Source organism: Odocoileus virginianus, unplaced genomic scaffold (assembly GCF_023699985.2).
Source record: "Odocoileus virginianus isolate 20LAN1187 ecotype Illinois unplaced genomic scaffold, Ovbor_1.2 Unplaced_Scaffold_13, whole genome shotgun sequence".
NCBI classification, from domain to species: Eukaryota; Metazoa; Chordata; class Mammalia; order Artiodactyla; family Cervidae; genus Odocoileus; species Odocoileus virginianus.
Window position 1 is genome coordinate 489,111 of NW_027224275.1, and position 23,595 is coordinate 512,705.

The window sequence follows — 23,595 nt, forward strand, 5'->3', positions numbered from 1 at the left end:
ACACCACCAGATTTTGGAGTGTCCTACTGCTAATACTCTAAAACCCTTTGCTGAATTTGGAATTCTAAAGAAGGCGGCTGCACCATACCACCCATCGGTTACAGTTTCCGAATAGCTGAGGTGCTCTCTGAGTGGAAGGCAGATCCACTAAAAGCTATGAAACTGTACAGTGGTGTCCCTTTGGATGGCTGCCCCAGGAACATTCAGCTTGTTGCCTCACAGATTGGCATGAAGCACAGATATGTGCAGAGTGTAAATTAGATGGATGACTAGAAACTGTGCTTTGAGAGGTTTCAGTGGCAGTAGTGGCACCGGTGTTGCTGAATCCAAGCTCTTACTGGTCACCATTGCACAAGACAATAAATTGAGAGAAGAGCTGTTAGGGGAAGGAAGAGCTAACTTATTTCAAAAGCCAGCAGACCAGGAAGATGGTTGACTAGTATCCCAAAGAACCATCCTGTGGGGCTTGGGTGCTTTTTTTTTTTTTTTTAAATAGGTCAAAGAGGGAGAGGTGAAGTGGTAAAGTAGGAAAGATGATGAGTTGTTGCAAGTATTTCCTAGTTCCAGCTAGACTCCAGAGAAGATGTGTTCATTTCTCCTTTTTTTGTAGTCATTCACCAGTGTGCCTTGTCAGGATATTTCCTGTGAGCTTAAACAAAGGTATTTTAACTTAACACTCAGGCACGGGAGGCAGAGTTGTTGGAGATGAGCCATTATGTATACTTTAAGCTACAGGCAATATCCTTTTAGTGATTAACTTGTAGTGAAAGAGTAAAACACAAAGGTTAAGGTAGAAGAAATGGATCCACTATGGAGTCAGACCTGGGGTAGAGGCAGATGCCTTGTCGGGAATTTAAGGCAGCAATTTTCTATAGAGGAGTTGGATGCTCAGCTGGACACGTAAAATTCAAGAATGGACACCAGTTAATCAAACCGGCAAATCTGGGTGTGGTCCAGGACCCAGATGTCTCAATGGTGCCCCCTGGTGGGAGGGGGTGAAAGACTGGGGCTGTAGCCAATGATGGATTTATTTATTTTATATTTCAAAATAGGGTTTAAAATTCATGTGAAGTCTTCTTTTTCTGTACTTTTCTTTAATTCTGAAACAGACTTGTTTTGTACCGATTTATTTTTGGAGTAAATTTTTCTGGTTGCTGTTGTGGCAAAGGTGGTATATTCACCTTTGCCATAATAGAATATATGCTCAGTCACTCCAGTCATGTCCAACTCTTTTGTGACCCCATGGACTGTAGCCCGCCAGGCTCCTCTGTCTGTGGGATTCCCAGGCAAGAATACTGGAGTAGGTTGCCATTTCCTCCTCCAGAGGATCTTCCTGACCCAGGGATTGAACCTGTGTCTCCTGCATTGGCAGGCAGATTCTTTACCACTGCACAAACTTGGGAGGTCCATAATACAATATAAATGTATGTAATTAAATTAACAATACATTAAAGGATCATACACCATGATCAAGTGGGATTTATCCCAGGGTAGCAAAGAGTTCAGAATAACTGAAAACCCCCAACATGGAGTCAGAAACAAACACTTGAATGGCACCCAGCAGAGGGCAGTATGGAGAACAAGAAAATAAAAGGGAGAGGAGAGTATTGGCTTCATATTTAAACTGACGGAGACATGGGAGTGACGCCTGAGCTGGGAGCAGGGCCAGCCCAAATGTTGCTGAGGGCGCAGAGGTGATCGCCCTGGGCAGAGATGAAGAGCAGGTGGGTGATGTGCCCATGAACATGTGAACCACACACAATGCCATTAAATCCAAGAGAAGAACCCCTTTGCTTGATGTGATCGTGCTATCTGGACTAGTAGCCTGTGAGACTGAGGGTGAAGAGGCTGATGCAGAATGCCTTGAAACAGACCATGAGGCCTTCATGAAAAGCAGTCCTACAGAGCAAAAATGAATGATTAAGTAATTAAAACAAGAGTTAAGATTAGAAGAAGCAAAACTCCTTTTATTGAAAAAGTTATAGCAGAGTAAAATATAAAAGGAAACCAAGAACCAAACAGATATTTCTGCAAAGAACACATACAGATGGCTAATAAACACACGAAAAGATGCTCAACATCACTCATTATCAGAGAAATGCAAATCAAAACCACAATGAGGTACCATCTCATGCTGGCCGGTCAGAATGACTGCCATCAAAAAGTCTACAAACAATAAAGGCTGGAGAGGGTGTGGAGAAAAGGGAACCCTCTTACACTGTTGGTGAGAATGCAGACTGGTATTGCCACTATGGAGAACAGTGTGGAGATTCCTTAAAATACTGGAAATAGAACTGCCATACTGCCCAGCAATCCCACTGCTGGGCATACACACCGAGGAAACCAGAATTGAAAGAGACACATGTACCCCAATGTTCATTGCAGCACTGTTTACAATAGCTAGGACATGGAAGCAACCTAGATGTCCATCGGCAGACAAATGGATAAGGAAGTTGTGGTATATATACACAATGGAATATTACTCAGCTATAAAAAAGAACACATTTGAGTCAGTTCTAATGAGGTGGATGAACCTGGAGCCTATTATATAAAGTGAAGTAAGTCAGAAAGAGAAACACCAATACAGTATATTAATGCATATATATGGAATTTAGAAAGACGGTAACAATGACCCTATATGCAAGACAGCAAAAGAGACACAGATATAAAGAACAGACTTTTGGACTCTGTGGGAGAAGGCGAGGGTGGGATGATTTGAGAGAATAGCATTGAAACGTGTTTATTACCGTATGTGAAATAGATCGCCAGTCCAGGTTCGATGCCTGAGACAGGGCACTCAGGGCCAGTGCACTGGGACAACCCAGAGGGATGGGGTGGGGAGGGAGGTGGGAGAGGGTTTCAGGATGGGGGGACACATGTGCACCTGTGGCTGATTCATGTTGATGTATGGCAAAAACCACCACAATATTGTAAAGTAATTAGCCTTCAATTAAAATTAATTAATTAATTAAAATAAAATGTTTCCAAATATAGGGGGGGGAAAGGAAACGAGAATCCCAGAGGCTCCACTGAGAGTTCCCTGACTGCCCCTCCCCTACTTGTACAGGGCACCCAGATCATTCTTTCTAGCAAGCCATTGCTTCAGAACTCTTTGATTCAGATGCTGTGGTCGTGACAACCCAAGACCCCTGGGTCCACTGTGGGCACAGACGTCCTTGTAGTTAGGTCCATAGGGCACCCTCTCGTCAGAAAGGTGACAGCAAATCCACAAGAAACAACATTCCAGGGTGGGCCACAGCAAGTCCTTGCTGGCTCCCCAGGCATCCGTGTCCATTCAGGGACAGAGGATCCAGCAGGGCCTCTCTGTGTCTCCAACGTCCCCAACGCTAGTCTGCTTGTCAATACCCTATAGCCCTCCTCACCATCCCTGTACAACAGCCACCTCTGCAGGGGCCAACTGCATCCCCCATTAGCGCACCTCCGTGGTCACGTCTGCTGATTTTGCAGTCGGCCGGCAGGTGGCAGCCAAGCTTGCATGGGAGTAACCGCTGCTTTAAGCCCCTCCTCCCACCCCCAACGCCTCCCCCCCCCCCGCCCCCCCCCGCAACGAACGTCCTGCCCAGCGTGGCCAACAACGAATCCATCTAGGTGGCTGGCCTTGAGGAGGTGGTGCCCAACCTGCTGGAGACGCAAGCGGGCAGGTTGTGGTGCTGTCCTGGGTGCGCTTTTTACGTGAACACTCCAAAATGGACTTCTCGCGCCGCTGGTGGGAGGAGAAGGGCGGCGCCATCATGTATGAGGACTGCATGGCGTCCAACCAGAAGAAGGTACTCAACTTGGAGCAGCACCCGAAGACCACCTTCCGTAAAGCCATCTGTATTGTTTCGCCCTGATTCCTTTCTTCAGGGGTCCCCAGCCTCCAGGCTATGGACAGGCACCTATTCCTGGCAAGGTAGGCACCCGCGCTGCACAGCAGGAGGTGAGCAGCCTGGGGAAAGCTAAGCTTCTCCACCTGCATTTACAGCCACACCCTTCTCTCTCCCCTATCTCTCTAATTATAGCCTGAGCTCTGCCTTCTATCAGATCAGTGGGGACATAATAAATATAATATGTAATGTGCTTTCTGCTTGAATAATCCTACTCCCCTCCATGAAAAAAATTGTCTTGCATGAAACCAAGCCCTGGTGCCAAAAACGTCGGTGAACACTGCTTTTCAATCCATTTTTCTGTTTTGAGAAAGAAACTGTCTTGCTCTTCTGGAGTGGGTGTATCTATGCCATGTGTTTGCAAAAAGTATCTCATTGTCACAAGTGGCATTTTAGCTGCATTAATGCCCCAACATAAAAAAGTAAATAGTATTAGAACTCAGTCTCCTCTCTGCTGTGGAGTGATTTCCCTCTCCTTTCTGAATGCCTCTTCAGATATATCAATAAGTGATATAGTCTCAGAAGCATTTGGGGATCCTGGGCCATAACCATGCTACAATGCTCCTAGTTGTTTGCTGAGTGGCAGCTGGAAACTGAAATTGATGAATATAAAGATAACCTTCCTCTGTTTTTGCATCCAGTCTCCAGATTTCCCATTTTTAGATACAGGGAGGTTGGCCAAACAGTGTGCATTGCATATTCCTGTTTGTAAATCCTGCATCTTGGGGACAGACTACAAATCTTCCAATCTTTCATCTGTCTGGCTGCAGCCCCAGGGACCTCTACTGAGAGTAGCTTTTTGGATGAGAGGCAGGACACCACAGTCGGCAAGGTGCATGTTTTTTAGTCTGAGTTCTGAGTTGGAAGGGGATATGAGTTAGTGAACTCTTAGAATACATGTTGTTGTTCATCAATTGCTACATTGTGCTGACTCTTTGTGACCCCATGGACTGCAGCGTGCCAGGCCTCCCTGTCCTTCACTATCTCCCGGAGAGAGAGATGACTCAAACTCATGTCCATTGAGTTGGTGATGCCATCCAACCATTTTATCCTCTGTCTCCCCCTTCTCCTCCTGCCTTCTATCTTTCCCAGCATCAGGGTCTTTTCCAATGAGTCAGTTCTTCGCATAACATGGCCAAAGTATTGCAGCTTCAGCTTCAGCATCAGTCCTTCCAAAGACTGTTCAGGGTTGGTTTCCTTTAGGATTGTCTGACTTGATCTCCTTGCTATCTAAGTGACTTTCAAGTCTTCTCCAGCACCACAATTTGAAGGCATCAGTTCTTCAGTGTTCAGCCTTCTTTATGGTCCAACTCTTACATCCATACATGACTACTGGAAAAACCATAGCTTTGACTAGAAGGATCTTTGTTAGCAGAGTCTTTGCTGTCTAGGTTTATCATAGCTTTCCTTCCAAGGAGCAAGCCATCTTTTAATTTCATGGCTGCAGTCACCATCACAGTGATTTGGAGCCCAAGAAAATAAAGTCTGTCACTGCTTCCAATTTTTCCCCTTTTATTTGCCATGAAATGATGGGACCAGATGCTGTGATCTTAGTTTTTTGAATGTTGAGTTTCAAGCCAGGTTTTTCACTCTCTTCTTTCACCCTCATCAAGAGACTCTTTAGTTCCTCTTCACTTTCTGCCATTAGAGTGGTATCATCTGCATATCTGAGGTTGTTGATATTTCTCCTGGCAATCTTGATTCCAGCTTGTGATTCATCCAGCCCAGCATTTTGCATGATGTACTCTGCATATAAGTTAAATAAGCAGGGTGATAATATATAGCATCGTTGTAGACCTTTCCCAATTTTGAATGAGTCTGTTGTTCCATGTCCGGTTCTAACTGTTGCTGCTTGACTCACATACAGGTTTGGCAGGAAACAGGTAAAGTGGTCTGGTACTCCCATCTCCTTAAGAATTTTCCACAGTTTGTTGTGATCTACGCCATCAAAGGCTTTAGCATATTCAGTGAAGCAGAAGTAGGTGTTTTTCTGGAACTCCTTGCTTTCTCTGTGATCCAATGAATGTTGACAATTTGATCTCTGGTTCCTCTGCCTTTTCTAAACCCAGCTTGTACATCTGGAAGTTCTCAGTTCATGTACTGCTGAAGCCTAGCTTGAAGGATTTTGAGCATAACCTTGCTAGCATGTGAAATGAGCACATTGTATGGTAGTTTGAACATTCTTTGGCATTGCCCTTCTTTGGGATTGGAATGAAAACTGACCTTTTCCAAGGTTTAAACAAGGAAACACATGATAAAATTTGCCTTTCCTAAGGTAATTCTGACAGCAGAGAATGAATTAGCTTTCAAGGAAGTCAAAAGTAGATATGGAGGGAGAATTCGGTGATAGAGAAATAGCATTGGGTCTCACTCCATGGCGATTTCAGTGGGGACGGAAAAAAGTGAGTAGAGTAGAGAGATATTTAGAAGATAAAGGAGATCAGTCCTGGGTGTTCATTGGAAGGACTGATTTTGAAGCTGAAACTCCAATACTTTGGCCACCTGATGCGAAGAGCTGACTCATTTGAAAAGACCCTGATGCTGGGAAAGATTGAGGGCAGGAGGAGAAGGGGACGACAGAGGATGAGATGGTTGGATGATGCGAAGAGCTGACTCATTTGAAAAGACCCTGCTGCTGGGAAAGATTGAGGGCAGGAGGAGAAGGGGACGACAGAGGATGAGATGGTTGGATGACATCACCGACTCAACGGACATGAGTTTGGGTAAACTCCAGGATTGGTGATGGATAGAGAGGCCTGGCGTGCTGCAATCCATGGGGTTGCAAAGAGTCCGACACAACTGAGTGACTGAACTGAACTGAAGATCAGAGAGAACTGATTAAGAGGTAGGAAAGTATACCTCCCTCAGAGGGCCATCGTGCAGCTTAAATAATTTAATAAAAATACAGTGCTCACAACAGTGCTTGACATATACCACGTTTCTTTAGTTTTAAGAAACACATTTTCTCCCCATATTTTAATATTTCTGAAATCAAGACAAATCTTACCTGTCAGTGATGTACCATTATTTACTTGGTGGCACTTCTGTTTTCTTTGTGGTATGTAAAATATTGGTGTGTCAAAGTCAATGGCATCTTAGATTGAATGAATTATAGTAATGTTTGCTGCTAACAATATTGTTTATTATGATTACTAATATTCTGAAAAATCTAGGAGGAGCTAAGCTCAGGCACATAAATACATAACAAATACAAAACTGCCTAAAATAAGGGGTATAATGGAGTGGCAGAGTTTACAGAGAAAGTACAATCAATGAACATAACCAGTTGGGAAAAACTGACTTTCATTATGGGAGTGCTTCTTAGAAGTGAGATAGAATCCTGTCCATTCCTTTCCATTGCTTTCCTGTCCATTAGCTTTCCACAGGGCTTGATACAAAGTAAAACTGAGTGTAAAAACATTATTTAAAAATTATAAAAAAGAGCTGAGTGTGAAAGTGGAAAGAGTTACTATAAAAGACTTGACTTCCTTTGGGAGTTAATCTGTTCATCTGTACTTGTGGACACACAGCAACCTAAGCAGTTTGATGTTAGAGTGCTTCTTGTAAAGATTGAATATCTCTTAATCCCAGAAGATTAACCCTGTTTTCCCTGCAGCTTCATTTACACACTAAGCATAACTATAGTTTCTTAACAAGAATTTAATCCTCACAATCAGTAAAGTAACTGACTCTATGACCAGTTTCACTTAGATGAAAATGTAAGGTCACACGCAATTATTCTTATCAAATATGAACCTGCATCTGCATGACTCCAGAATCTTTCTGCTATACCATGCTATATCTTAAAATGCCAGTTCTTTAGTTAAAGGGTAAAATTTGATCTGTTTTTGAACAGCCTTAAAACTTTTCAATTACTCAACTGCTATTTTTTGGTTGCTTATATGCCAGGCATTATGTAGGGAGCAGGGGATGAAGGAATGAACTAAATAGAACAAGAATCTTGTTCTTATGGAATTTATAATCCAGTAGGAGAAGATAGAGGAGACATAAGAGATGTGAGTTTGATCCCTGGGTCAGGAAGATCCCCTGGAGGAGGGCATAGCAACCCACTCCAGTATTCTTGCCTGGAGAATCCCATGGACAGAAGAGCCTGGTGGGCTACAGTCCATAGGGTCACAAAGAGTTGGACATGACTGAAGTGACTTAGCACACATACACGGGAGTAGATAGACTATGTGATATTAATTGCACAAATAAAGTAATTGAAAATTATGAGAAGTAACAGGAAGGAAACACAAAATTCTTTGATAGATGAAAACAGAGGAAACCTAATTAGATGGGACAACTCAAGATGACCTTTCTAAGAAGACGGCAAGATGGGGCATAGAGTAGGAATACAGAGATTTTAGTGTAGGCAGATCTCCAACTGGGGAAGTAAAATCAGAAACCAGGAGAGCAATTTAAAGAACATTGTACTACACTGGAGAACCTGGCAATCACCACTTTAGCCAATTGATCAAACTTAACATCACAACATAAAAAATCATGTGTTCCCTGTTGTGATACATTAGAAAGGACACAAAATTGATTATGTGCTGTTCTTTCCAAAACCCCATAAACCCAGTATATTCATGAGAAAACATTAGACAAACTCAAACCGAGAAACATTCTACAAAATAACTGGTCTTTTTTCTTCAAAAATGTCAATGTCATGAAAAATAAAGACAGTGTGGGAAATATTCCAGATTAAAGGAGGATAAAGAGATATGACAACTAAATGTGAATATGATACTATATCAGATCCTATACTGGGAAAATAACTATAAAGGACGTTATTGGGACAATTGGTGGAATTTGAATATGGCCTCTATATTAGATAATAGTATTTTATCAATGATAAATTTCTTCATTTTGATAATTCTGTGTAAGTTGTAATGTGTGTGTGTATGCATGTGCTCAGTCATGTCCGACTCTTTGCTCTAGCCCACCAGGCTCCTCCCTCCATGGGATTTTCCAGGCAAGAATACTGGAGTGGGTTGCCATTTCCTACTCCAAGGGATCTTCCTGACCCAGGGATCAAACCCGCATCTCCTGCATTGGCAGGCAGATTCTTTACCACTAGCACCACCTGGGAAGCCCAATAAGTAGTAATATAAGAGTATGATATTGCTCTTTATGAAGCATGCAATGAAATATTTATAGATATAGAGGTCAGTTCAGTTCAGTCGCTCAGTCGTGTCCGACTCTTTGTGACTCCATGGACTGCAGCACGCCAGGCCTCCCTGTCCATCACCAACTCCCAGAGTTTACCCAAATTCATGTCCATTGAGTCTGTGATGCCATGCAACCATCTTGTCTTCTGTCGTCTCCTTCTTTTCCCACCTTCAATCTTTCCCAACATCAGGGTCTTTTCAAATGAGTCAGTTCTTCGCATCAGGTGGTCAAAGTATTGGAGTTTCAGCTTCAACATCAGTTCTTCCAATGAACACTCAGGACTGATCTCCTTTAGGATGGACTGGTTGGGTTCTCTGCAGTCCAAGGGACTCTCAAGAATCTTCTCCAACACCACAGTTCAAAAGCATCAGTTCTTCAGCACTCAGCTTTCTTTATAGTCCAACTCTCACATCCATACATGGCTACTGGAAAAATCATAGTCTTGACTAGATGGACCTTTGTTGGCAAAGTAATGTCTCTGTTTTTTAATATGCTGTCTAGGTTGGTCGTAGCTTTCCTGCCAAGGAGCGTGTCTTTTAATTTCATGGCTTCAGTCACCATCTACAGTGATTTTGGAGCCCCAAAAAATAAAGTCTGTCACTGTTTCCACTGTTTCCCCATCTATTTGCCATGAAGTGATGGGACTGGATACCATGATCTTAGTTTTCTTTTTTTTTTTTTTTTCATTTATTTTTATTAGTTGGAGGCTAATTACTTTATAATATTGTAGTGGTTTTTGCCATACATTGACATGAATCAGCCATGGATTTACATGTGTTCCCCATCCTGAACCCCCCTCCCACCTCCCTCCCCATCCCATCCCTCTGGGTCTTCCCAGTGCACCAGCCCCGAGCACTTGTCTCATGCATCCAACCTGGACTGGCGATCTGTTTCACACTTGATAATATACATGTTTTGGATCTATTCTCTCAAATCATCCCACCCTCGCCTTCTCCCATAGAGTCCAGAAGTCTGTTCTATATATCTGTGTCTCTTTTTCTGTCTTGCATATAGGGTTATCATTACCATCTTTCTAAATTCCAAATATATGTGTTAGTATACTGTATTGGTGTTTATCTTTCTGGCTTACTTCACTCTGTATAATAGGCTTCAGTTTTATCCATATCATTAGTTTTCTGAATGTTGAGCTTTAAGCCAACTTTTTCACTCTCCTCTTTCACTTTCATCAAGAGGCTCTTTAATTATTCTTCACTTTCTGCCCTAAGGTTGGTGTTACCTGCATATCTGAGAGTATTGCTGTTTCTCCCAGCAGTCTTGATTCCAGCATGTGCTTCATCCAGCCCAGTGTTTCTCATGATGTACTCTGCGTAAAAGTTAAATTAGCGGGGTGACAATATACAGCCTTTACCTGGGGCCAAACTATGGTGGAGGTAATGAGGATAATGGTGACCTCCTTTCAAAAGGTCCCATGCATATATTGCTAGACTCAGTGCCCCCAACCCTGCAGCAGGCCACCACTGATCCATGCCTCCGCTGGAGAGGGGTATAGTGTGGCAAATGCTTATAATTGATGACCCTGGATAACCAGTATGTTCTCTTCTTGGAAATTATTGAAAATTTTAAGTTATTTCAAAGTAAAAAAGTAAAAACAAAGAAAACAGTTAAATAAAAGTTGAGTAGGGAGGTTGTGCTGGGGTAGTTTTTGATAGTGTTGTGGCAACAGCCTGGGAATGGAGCAATGGGAAGGTAGAATTGGACCCATTTGGGGCACCATTTAAAAGTAAAATGGGCAGAAATGGTTGATGGTGTAGATATCATAGATAATATAGAAGGAACTGAGTAACTGGTATTGAAAGAGGCAGTAATGGCGTAGAGTTCACATTTATAAAGTCATTTATGTGTTTTTTGACCATGGCCAAGTAACTGAACCTCTAAGACTCAGTTTCTAATGTATAAATTGGGGATAATGCAGTGTATTCGTGGAGATGTGACAAGATTAAAATTACATTGGCAAAGCATTTGTATGTTAGTATTCATTGAGTCTGGGTATGCTGCAAGGAAAAGCCTTTGACATTTTGCCATTAAGTGTGACATTTGCTGTAAATTTTTGTTGATTTATCAGATTAAAGAAGTTTCTTTCCATTTCTAGTTTGCTAACAGTTTTAATTAGAAATGGCTATTGCATGAAAAGCATTTGATAAAATTCACCAATTGAAATGATAATATGAATTTTCTCTTTAATGTTATTATTTTGAATTATATTGATTTTTCAAATATTAAAGCTTGCATTCTTGAAAGGAATCCAACATAGTTACAACATATTATTCTTTTCATATACTGTTGGATTTGGTTAAATAATGTTTTGTTTAAATATTTTACATGCATGTTCGTTAGAGATGTAGGTCTGTATCAAATTTTGGTGTGAAGGAAATTCTGATCTCAGAATACAGTTTTATTCTATGGATTCGGTTGTATAAGGATGATGTTATATCTTTGTTCAGTGTTTGGTAGAAAATGATAGTGAAGTCATCAATGCCTTACTTTTTAAAAAATTGATATTTTGAAGTATAGTTGATTTATAATGCTGTAGTTTTCAGTGTACAGCAAAGTGATTCAGTTACATATCTATGGTTCTCTATCTTAGATTCTTTTCCCATATAGGTTATTACAAAATATTGAGTATAGTTCCCTGTGCTATACAGTATGTCTTTATTAGTTACCCATTTTATATATAGTAGTGTATATATGTCAATCCCAATCTCCCAATTTATCCCTCCCCCCACCTTTCCCCTTTGGTAACCGTAGGTTTGTTTTCTGTTTGTGAGTCTATTTTGTAAATAAGTTCATTTGTGAACTTTTTTTTTTTAGATTCCACATATAAGTGAAATCATATGATATTTATCTTTCTCTGTCTCTGACTGATTTCATTTAATATGATAATCTCTAGGTCTATCCATGTGGCTACAAATGGTATTATTTGATCCTCTTTTATGGCTGAGTAATATCTTCTCACTTATCCATTCATCTGTTGATGGACACTTAGGTTGCTTCCATGTCTTGACTATTGTAAATAGTGCTGCAGTGAACATTGGGGTGCATGTATCTTTTCAAATTATGATTTTCTCCAGATATATGCCCAGGAGTGAGATTGCTGGATCGTATGGTAGCTCTGTTTTTAGTTTTTTGTGGAACCTCCATACTGTTCTCCATAGTAGGCAGCACCAATTTACGTTCCCACCAACAGGGTAGAAGGAGTCCCTTATCCACACCCTCTCCATCATTTATAGTTTGTAGACTTTTTGATGATGGCCATTCTGACTGGTGTGAGTTGATACCTCATAATAGTTTTGATTTGCATGTTTTTATTAATTAGTAATATTGAGCATCTTATCATGTGCCTTTTGGTTATCTGTATGTCTTCTTTGGAGGAATGTCTATTTAGGTCTTCTGCCCATTTTTTGATTGTTTTGCTTGATTTGTTTTTGATTTTAATGAGCTGCTTGTATATTTTGGAGATTAATCCCTTGTTGGTTGCATCATTTGCAAATATTTTCTCCCATTCTTTCTTTGTTTGTTTTCCTTTGCTGTGCAAAAGTTTTTAAGTTTAATTAGGTCCCATTTGTTTATTTTTGTTTTTATTTCCATTACTCTAGGAGTGGATCCAAAAAGATATTGCTGTGATTTATGTCAAAGAGTGTTCTGCCTATGTTTTCCTCTAAGAGTTTTATAGTATCTGGTCTTACAGTTAGGTCTTTAATCCATTTTGAGTTTGTTTTTGCATTACAGAATGTTCTAATTTCATTCTTTTGCATCCTGTCCAATTTTCCCAGCACCACTTTTGAAGACGCTGTCTTTTCTTCATGGTATATTTTTGCCTCCATTGTATAACTTTTTAATTTTTTTTTTAACTGAGATATAATTAACATAATTTAAAGTGCATGATGCAGTGGTTTTATACATGAATATGTTGTGAAATGGTTGCCAATGTAATATTCATTAACATATCCTTCACCTCACAAAATTACCATTTTGTATGTTTTGTTATTATTATGGTGAGAACATTAAAGCTTTCCTTTCAAAGCAACTTTCACGTGTACAATACAGTATTGTTAACTATAGACCCTATGCTATACCTTAGATCCCAAAACTTTCTATAACTGAATCTTTACCCTTTGACAAACATCTCCTCAGTTCCTCTTCCTTAAGTTCCAGCCAAACACCATTCTACTTTCTGTTTCTCTTAGTGCAATGATTTAGATTACACATATAAATCGTGTGTGTGTGTGCTCAGTCGTGTCCGACTCTTTTGCAACCCCATGAACTGTAGCCCGCCAGGCTCTTCTGTTCATGGAATTTTCTAGGCAAGAGTACTGGAGTGGGTTGCCATTTCCTTCTCCAGGGGATCTTCCCGACCCAGGGATCAAACCCTTGTCTCCTGCATTTGCAGGTGGATTCCTTACCACTGAGTCAAATGAAGTCATCCATAAATCATATCATATAGCATTTGTCTTTCTCTGTCTGACTTATTTTACTTAGCATGATGTCCTCAAGGTACACTCATGTTGTCACAAATGGCAGAATTTCCTTCATTTTTAGGCTGAATAATAATATCCTATTTTACACATATATACCATATATTTATCCATTCATCTGTTGATGGAAACTTAGGTAGTTCCATGTCTTGACTATTGTGACCAATGCTGCAAATGGACGTGGGAGTGCAGGTGTCTCTTCAAGAGTAATTTTGTTTCCATTGGATATATGTAGAAATTAGATTGCTGGATCATATGGTAGTTCTATTTTTAATTTTTTGAGGAACCTCCATACTATTTTCCATAGTGGCTACACCAATTTACATTCCCACCAACAGTGCACAAAGTTTCCCTTTTCTCCACATCCATGCCAACATTTGTCTCTCTTGTGTTTTTTGATATACTAACAGATGTGAGGTGATATCTCCTTGTGGTTTTGATTTGCATTTCCTTAATGATTAGTGATGTTGAGCATCTTTTCATGTACCTTTTGGCCATTTGTATATTTTCTTTGGAGAAATGTCTATTGAAGTCCTCTGTCTATTTTTTAATTTGATTTTTTTGATATTGAGTTGTATGTGTTCCTTATATATTTTGGATATTAATTCCATGTCAGATACATTATTTGTAAACATTTTCTGCCATTGTGCAATTTGCCTTTTTATTTTGTTAAATATTCCTTTTCATGTGCATAAGCTTTTTAGTTTGGTGGAATCCCACTTTTTCATTTTTGCTTTTGTTGCTTTGTGGTTTTGGTGACATTTCAAAAAAAAAATCATTGCCAAGACCAATGTCAATAAGGTTTTAACCTTTATTTTTTTTCTAGGAGTTTATCAGTTTCAAACCTTATATTTAAATCCTTAATCCATTTTGAGTTAATTTTTGTAAGTGGTATAAGATAGTGACTCAGTTTTTCTGCATGTGATCAAACTTTGTGGAGAGACTGAGCCTGGTCTTTCCTACTTTGCCATCTTGATGACATCCTTGAAAGGGTTTTAAGTTACAGGATCAATTTATTTAACATTGTGTACTGTTCTGATTTATTATTTTTATTGAATCCATTTTGATAACTTGAACCTTGCTAGAAATTTGTACCATTTAATTATATTTTCAAATTAACAACATAAAATTTTTGTAGTATTTTAATATTTTCAACATCTGTAGGACCTGTGGCTTACATCCTCTTTAAATTTCACATGTTATTTATGCTTTCTGTTTTTTCTTCATTGGTCCTTCTAGAGGTTTATCAACTTTCTTATTTTTTTCAAAGAAACAACGTTTGGTTTTGTTGATCCCCTTGATTGTATGTTTTCTGTTTCACTTATTTCTGGCCTTTCTAATTTAATTTCTTCTGCTTTCTTTGGATTTAATTGGCTTTTCTTGTTTTAGCTTAGTAAGATGATGCTTAGCACAGTGATTTCCAACTTTCCTTCTTTGTTAATGTATGCTTTTAGGGTCACAAAGGTTCCTCTAAGCATAACTTTAGCTGTAGTCCACAAGTTTTTGTATGTATTGTTTTCAGTATTATTCAGTTTGAAATATTGTCTAATTTTTAATGTAATTTATTGTCTAATTTTTAATGTAATTTTTCCATAGAACCAGGGTTTTTTGAAAATGTATTTCTTCCCCCACCCCATTTTTAACAGCTTTATTGAAGCTAAATTGGTATATAATAAACTACATATGTTTCAGAATACTTATATACCCATGATTAAGATAATAATAAATATAATGAACATGGTATATCTCCCAAAGTTTTCTTCTATCACCCATTTCCTCCAAAACCTAAAATTAAGTGTATTTCTTATTTTTCAAATGATGGAGGTTTCCTAATTGTCATTTAATTATTTATTTCTTGCTTAGTTACACTGTGGGCAGAGAGCATACTCTATAGAATTTCCAATTCCTTGAAACTTGTTGAGAGTTGCTTCTTGGTCTATAAAAGAGGTCAGGAAATTATGGTCCACATGGCAAGAATTGCTTATTAGACTATTTTTGTGTGATCCTCAATCTAAAAATGTTTTTTACATATTTACAAGGTGGTCTAAAAGAAAAATATGCAATGATGATCTAATGAAGTTCACCAAGCCTAAAGTATTTATTATCAAACCCTTTACAGAGAGTTTGCTGACCTCTGGCCTAAAATATGTTCAGTGTATGCAAATGTTCCATGTGTTTACGAAAAGAATATATGTTCTGCAGTTGTTGAGTATAGTGTTCCACATATGTCAGTTAGATTCAATTTGTTAATGTTATTTAGATGTGGTGTATCCTTACTGATGGTTTTTTTCTTCTATTCCATCAGTTACTGAGAAAGATGTATTAAAATATCCCAGTAAGATCTCATATTTGTCTGTTTCTCATTGTGGTTTTGTGTAGCTTTTCTTTATCAGGTATCTTACTTCATATCTTTTGATGCAATACTGTTGCATACAGATTTAGAATTGTTATATCTTTCTGGTGAATAGAATCTTTTATCATTCTGAAGTGTCTCTTTATTGCTGGTTATGACTTTTGCCTTAATGTCTATTTTGTCTGATATTGATTTAGCCATACCAGCTTTCCTTTGATTAATTTTGTTTGGTGTATCTTTTTTCATTCTTTTATTTTCAACCTTTATGCATCCTTATATTTTAGATGTATATCTTGTATGTAACAAAGTTTTTGTATATTCAGTATGATAATATTTTCATTTAATCAGAACATTTAATCAGTTTATATTTAAAATAATTATTATATTTGATTATAAATACACATTATTATAGAATGTCTTCCATTTGTTCTGATTTTTTTAACAGTTTGCTAGGAAAATGGGTATTGAGTTTATGGGAATATGATGTCTATGCCAGACAGACAGCATGATGCATTGTGGGATCTCATGTGATTTGAGATTGGTAGATGTGAGCCTGTTGTAAATATAGGGCTGAGGAAGTAGTTTGGACCTGACCATGCAGTTAATATGTGCCTTGGTTAAAAATTATAAATTTCCTTAAGATTACTCTGAAGTTGTTGAGGTATTTAAGGTGGTGAGAGAGCTACTGACAAAATGAGATTTTGAAATGCTGAACTTGGCTACAGTGTGTAGAATGGATGAAAAGGAGACAAAAGTAGATTGCAATAAACTAGATATTATGATCAGATTCAAGGTAGATGCTTAGCCAATATTTCTTGTGTGAAATGAGGCTGTAGCCGTGGTCAAGAATGAGTTTATGATAGCTTGCACTAGGGTTGTGGTGGAACATGTGAAGAGAAGCAAATGTTTCTGAAAGAGGTTTTTGTTGTTCAGTTGCTCCATTGAGGCCGACTCTTTGTGACCCCATGGACTGCAGCACGCTAGGCTTCCCTGTCCTTCACTGTCTCCTGGTGTTTGCGCAAACTTATGCCCATTGAGTTGGTGATGCCAGGCTTAGAATGTGTTGAAGAGGGAGATGTGAAAGATGACTTCTAGGTTTCTGATTCTGCAGTTGGATGGGTGATGGTACCATTCACTGAGATAAGGAATAATGGAAGAGTATTTGGTCCTGGAAAAATGCTGGGACCCAAAGAAAATGAATTCAGTTACATGGTTCAGAAATAAAATAATGATATACAAAATAGATTTTGCTCCTACCACAGTCTTTAGGAATCCTGTTTTCTTCCCCGAATCTTACAAGAGCTAACAGCCCATGGGGTTGCAAAGAGTTGGATACAACTGAGTGACTGAACTGAACTTTTAAATTAATGTATTCTTCTTCTATAGTTTTAAAAATGTAAACATCTTATTTTAGAGTGTATTTATCTGATTACTCTTGAGATTGAATATATGTTTATATGTTTGCTATCCATTTGTAACATTCTATTGTTAATTTTTTGTCCATATCCTTTGCACAATTTTGTATTTTGTGACATCTTTTACTTACTCAATTAGCTCCTTATGTGTTAGAAATAATAATATTTTTTTTCCAAATCTGAGTCTGTTATTTATTTCTAACTTTATAGATGAGGACTTTTTGTTATAGAGAACTTTAGTGTGTACTTAAAACTCTTTCTTTTCATGGCTTATGAGTTTTAGGCATTACTTAGCAAACTCTTCCCCACCTCAAGAGTACATTCATTAATTGTTAATTACATGTAGTAGCATAATATTCCATTGTGCACAATGAACTTTTTTCTAAATAGATAGCAATTAGTTCAGTGCAATTTATTGAATAGTCTATAATTTCCTCATTGGTCATAAATTGTTCCTTCATCTTAAACTAAATTCCTTTATATACATATGGATCTGTTTGGGGGACCCTCTGTTTAATTACAGTCATTCTTTTTTCTGTTTTTACCTCAGTACTAAATTTAAGTTTTTTTTAATTTGCTTTTTGAATAAATAACTCTTATGCAAAGATTATAATTGAAAGAGTAAAAAGTGGTATACAGTGAAAAATAAGTCTCCTGCTCATTCTTACCCAAACAGCCACCCAGTTTTCCTCCTAGGAGGCAATTGCTTTTACCAGTGTTTTTGTGCATCAACCTATCACCATGAAAATATTCTAATACTACAATGTTTTATTTTGTTAGATTTATAATATATTCTGTTCTTTGTTAGATCAGATGACCTGTTACAGTTTTTTAGGTAGTTGCAAGCAATTTCTTATAAACCTTAAAATAAACTTGACAAGTTTTATTTTAAGAAAATGGTGCTGAGACTTACTGGGATTTCATCAAATTATGAATATACTTGAGAACATTGGTATATTTTAGTTAATTAACTCTCCTCAACCAGAAACATTCTATGTTGCCGTTTATTCAGATCTCTTCAGTAATTTTGTTTGGTTTAAAGTAAGCTTTTTATTGAATTACATATAGGATAAAATAAAATCATAAGTGTATTGCTCAATGAATATTTTTCAAAGGTACAAACCTGTGTAACCACCACCTGGATCAGGAAATTAAAAAATAATAACATCCTGAACCTTGCCTTTATGCCTTTTCTAAGTCACTGTCCACACTCCTCTCCCCAAGACAACTAATATCTTGATTTTTTAAGCTGTAGATTAGTTGCACCTGTTTGGGAACTTTATTCAAAGTTCAAAGTAAGTGGGATAATACAGTATAATATATATCCTCTCTTGTATATGGCTTGTAGCACTCAATATAATGTTTTTGAGATTCATTTATGTTGTTATACTAGCTATAGTTCATTAATTTTCAGTGCTATTTAGTAATCCATTCTTCCATTCTATAAACCACAATTTATATATCCATTCTACTGTTGATGATGGAATTTTTATTGTGTCTAATTTTATCGTATAATGAATGTTTAGTACAATATTCATTTACAATTTGTTGTTGAACATATGTTTGCACTTCTGTTGTTTGTATAACTAGGAATGGGATTGCTGGGTCATAGAGTATGCCTACATTCAACTTATTAGAAACTGCCAAGGAATTTAACAAAATTTTTGCAACAATTTGCATATCTACCAGCAGTGTATAGGGGTTTCTGTGACTCTCCATTCTTTCCATCACTTAGTACTGTTAAGCTTTTAAATTTTAGCCATCATAATATGCACATTTTAGAGACTTTTAATAGTTTTAATTTGCATTTCTTAATACCTTATAAGCTTGACCATGGTTTCGTATGCTGTTTATACCTTTTGAATGTCTTAAATTTTTTGGAAAACCTTTTTCAAATAATTCATACATTTGTCTAATTTTAATAAATTTTATGTTATATTTTAATGAGTTGTCCATTCCTCTAAATTTTCACATTTACTTACATAAAGTCTTTAAAAAATAGCATCCTTTCCTATTTTTGGTTTCTTTTGTATCTTTATTGATATACACCTTTTCATTCCTAACTTTGGCCATTTGTTTTCTCTTCGTTATTCATCAGTCTTGCTAGCAGTCTTTGTTTTCATTTTATCTTTTTTTTAAATTGAGGTATAATTGACACACAACATTATATTAGTTTAAGGTGTACAACATAATGATTCAACATTTGTGTATATTGCAAAACGATCACTACAATAAGTCTAGTTAACATTCATCAACACATAGTTACAGGTTTCTTATTATTGTGATGAGATCTTTTAAGATTTACTCTCAGCAACATTCAAACATGCATTACAGCATTACTAACTATGGTCACCATGCTGTACTTTACACCCTTGTGACTTACTTATTTTATAACCAGAAGTTTGTAACTTTTGACTACCTTCAACCATTTTGCCTACCCCCAACCTCTGCTGCTAGAAGTCCCCAATCTGTTCTCTGTATCTATGAGCTTGTTTGCTTGTTTTTTTAGATTCTATGTATAAGTGAAATCATATGGTATTTTTCTTTTCATGATTATTTCACTTAGCATAAAGCCCTCAAGGTCCATTCTTGTCGTTGCATATGGCAACAGTTCCTTCTTTTTATGGCTGAATAATATTCCACTGAAGAAAAGCTATGACCAACCTAAACAGCATATTAAAAAGCAGAGACATTATTTTGCTGACAAAGTCCGTCTAGTCAAAGCTATGGTTTTTCCAGTAGTCATGTATGGATGTGAGAGTTGGACTATAAAGAAAGCTGAGTGCCGAAGAACTGATGCTTTTGAACTGTGGTGTTGGAAAAGACTCTTGAGAGTCCCTTGGACTGCAAAGAGATCCAACCAGTCCATCCTAAAGGAAATCAGTCCTGAATATTCATTGGAAGGACTGTTGCTAAAGCTGAAGCTCCAATACTTTGGCTACCTGATGCAAAGAACTGACTCACTGGAAAAGACCCTGATGCTGGGAAAGATTGAAGGCAGGAAGAGAAGGGGACGACAGAGGACGAGATGGTTGGATGGCATCACCGACTCGATAGACATGAGTTTGAGTAAGCTCTTGGAGTTGGTGATGGAGAGGGAAGCCTGGCGTGCTGTAGTCCAAAGAGTGCTTTGAGACTCTGGGGTCTCAAAGAGTCGGCCACACGATTGAGCGACTGAGCTGAATATTCCATTGTATCTATGTATATTACATTTCTTTGTATTTTTAAATGAAATTTATTTATTTTAATTGGAGGCTAATTACAATATTGTAGTGGTTTTGCCATACATTGACATGAATCAGCCATGGGTGTACATGTGTTCCCCATCCTGAGCCCCCCTCCCACCTCCCTTCCCATCCCATCCCTCAGGGTCATCCCAGTGCACCAGCCCTGAGCACCCTGTCTCATGCATCGAACCTGGACTGGCGATCTGTTTCATATATGATAATATACATGTTTCAATGCTATTCTCTCAAATCATCCCACCCTCGCCTTCTCCCACAGACTCCAAAAGACTGTACTGTACATTGGTGTCTCTTTTGCTGTCTCACATATAGGGTTAAAAATTTTCTTATCTTTTTTTTTTTAGACCATGCAGCAATTTCTTTTACTATGTATAGGATTTTTAAATTAGTTTTGAATATCTCTTTACATAGGCAAAAAAAAAATATATTGTGTAGCATATATGAACTTATGAACCTTATCACTGCATAGAGAAGGCAAAACTATCCCTACAGCATGCTTAACCAGGAGGCCAGTTCATCTGCTGACCTCCAAGAACATGGAGATGAACGTGATAGACAGACTGCCCCCCCAATCTGAACCTTCATTCACCACCATTTGAGAGCCCTTCTTTAGGCCCATATCAGCAGCACATTTCTTGCCAACAATCATCAAATGCCCAAAAAGACTTTTATCATCATCATCTACTGCAGAAATCTGGGATATAGGTGTCTTGGGTATCACCAGAAAATGTGTTGGCGCTTGAGGGGATATGTAATGGAAAGCAAGACACTGTGGCTGGCCAAGGAAAATGTCGAGGGGCTTACTATTATCTTTTAATTGAAGTATAGTTGATAGTTCAGTTCAGTCACTCAGTCATGTCCGACTCTTTGCGACCCCATGGACTGTAGCATGCCAGGCCTCCCTGTCCATCACCAACTCCTGGAGCTTGCTCAAACTCATGTCCATTGAGTTGGTGATGCCATCCAACCATCTCATCCTCTGTCATCCTCTTCTCCTCCTGCCTTCAATCTTTCCCAGCATCAGGGTCTTTTCCAATGAGTCAGTTCTTTGCATGAGGTGGCCAAAGTATTGGAGTTTCAGCTTCAGCATCAGTCCTTCCAGTGAATATTCAGGACTGATCTCCTTTAGGATGGACTGGTTGGATCTCCTTGCAGTCCAAGGGACTCTCAAGAGTCTTCTCCAGCACCACAGTTCAAAAGCATCAGTTCTTCAGCACTCAGCTTTCTTTATAGTCCAACTCTCACATCCATACATGACTACTGGAAAAACCATAGCTTTGACTAGACAGACCTTTGTTGGCAAAGTAATGTCTCTGCTTCTTTAATATGCTATCTAGGTTGGTCATAGCTTTTCTTTCAAGGAGCAAGCATCTTTTAATTTCATGGCTGCAGTCACCATCTGCAGTGATTTTGGAGCCCCCAAAAATAAAGTCTCTCACTGTTTCCATTGTTTCCCCATCTATTTGCCATGAAGTGATGGGACTGAATGCCATGATCTTAGTTTTCTGAATGTTGAGTTTTAAGTCAGCTTTTTCATTCTCCTCTTTCACTCTCATCAAGAGACTCTCTAGTTTTTCTTTGCTTTCTGCCATAAGGGTGGTATCATCTGCATATCTGAGGTTATTGATATTTCTCCTGGCAATCTTGATTCCAGCTTGTGCTTCATCCAGCCCAGCATTTCGCATGATGTACTCTGCATATAAGTTAAATAAACAGGGTGACAATATACAGCCTTGACATACTCCTTTCCCAATTTGGAACCAGTCTGTTGTTCCATGTCCGGTTCTAACTGTTGCTTCTTGACCTGCACAGATTTCTCATATAATGCTATATAATTTAGAGTTGTCCGATACAGTGATTCATAATTTTTAAAGGTTATACTCCATTTATAGTTATTATAAATATTGGCTATATTCCTTGTGTTGTACAATATTGAAAGGTTGTTGCTGAACCACAAAAAGATGCCGGGATTCTTGGCCTCCAGAGGAGAAGAATTCAATCTGGGGCCAGAGATGAGGCTTGATCGCTCAGAGCTTTTGTGTAATAGAGTTTTATTAAAGTATAAAAGGGATAGAGAAAGCTTCTGACATAGACATCAGAAGGGGGCAGAAAGAGTGCCCCCTCACTAGTGTTAGCAATGGAGTTATATACTTTTTAATTACTTATTACAGTGAATCAAAAGAATGTCTGGAGGTTGTAAAGACCTTACTAGACCCACTCCCATAATTTACATTTTAAGATAACAGGATTAGCCAGAAGGTTTTTTTTTTTTTTTTTCCAGAAACTGTCCTCAAGCAGGATACATTGTTGTTCTATAATCCTAAGGAATGTAAAGGGAAAAAAAGTTTGTCCTTTCCTCCTCCTTGAGAATTCCAGACCCCTATCTCCTCCTTGAGAACCCCAGACCCCTCTCTCCTTGGGGACCCCCAGACTTCTTATCAACCTGCCTAGGAATTGACTCTCTCAATATATTTTTGTAGCTTAGGTTAAATAATTTAAGTTTGTTAATCATTTCTTTAGACTCTTACGTATATCTTTATTGATTCCTGATGGCCTAAAACATCAGTTATAGTTATTACTTCCTAAAATCCAGTTATTACTTTTTTAAGTTCTAGAATATCTGTTCTATTGTGTGATATTTTCCATTGTATCTATTTTCTTAGGTTAATCATTATTATTTGATAGTCTGTGCTGGCATGTCCAGTATGTGGATTGCATCTGGGACTTTTTTTAGTTTGTGTTTTCTTTGTGAATTTTAGTTCATCTCATTCGTGATAATTTTTTGTTTGCATGCTGGGCATATTAAGTGAAAATGGAAAAGGCTTTGATTGATGCTATCTTTTAAAAAACTTTTTATTTTAAATAATAATCAACTCATGGGAAGATGCAAAAATAGTATATAGAGCCCTGTGAACCCTTTATATAGCTTCCACAAGTAGGAGTTCTGGTATGATTACAGTACAATATTAACTAGACCACAGACTTCATGAACATTATTGTACTGCAATCATATAAGCATATTTTTGT

General features: G+C 38.1%; 1 protein-coding gene and 1 pseudogene across 2 annotated transcripts in view; both read left to right on the forward strand.

The window, feature by feature from the left end:
* LOC139033510 (transcriptional repressor p66-alpha-like) overlaps positions 1-2,120 on the forward strand; it is a 31,162-nt pseudogene extending 29,042 nt beyond the window's left edge.
* The window catches only part of GABRA3 (gamma-aminobutyric acid type A receptor subunit alpha3), a 237,272-nt gene that overhangs the window by 29,693 nt on the left and 183,984 nt on the right, over positions 1-23,595 (forward strand). Inside the window, exon 1 of one of the 2 annotated variants that reach the window (XM_070462786.1) lies at positions 3,608-3,913. The exons of the other annotated variant lie outside the window; for it this stretch is intronic. Coding sequence (XP_070318887.1) covers positions 3,757-3,913 — 157 coding nt within the window. The 5' untranslated portion in view covers positions 3,608-3,756. Of the gene's footprint in view, positions 1-3,607; positions 3,914-23,595 lie in introns of those variants that run through there. 2 annotated transcript variants of the gene reach the window in all.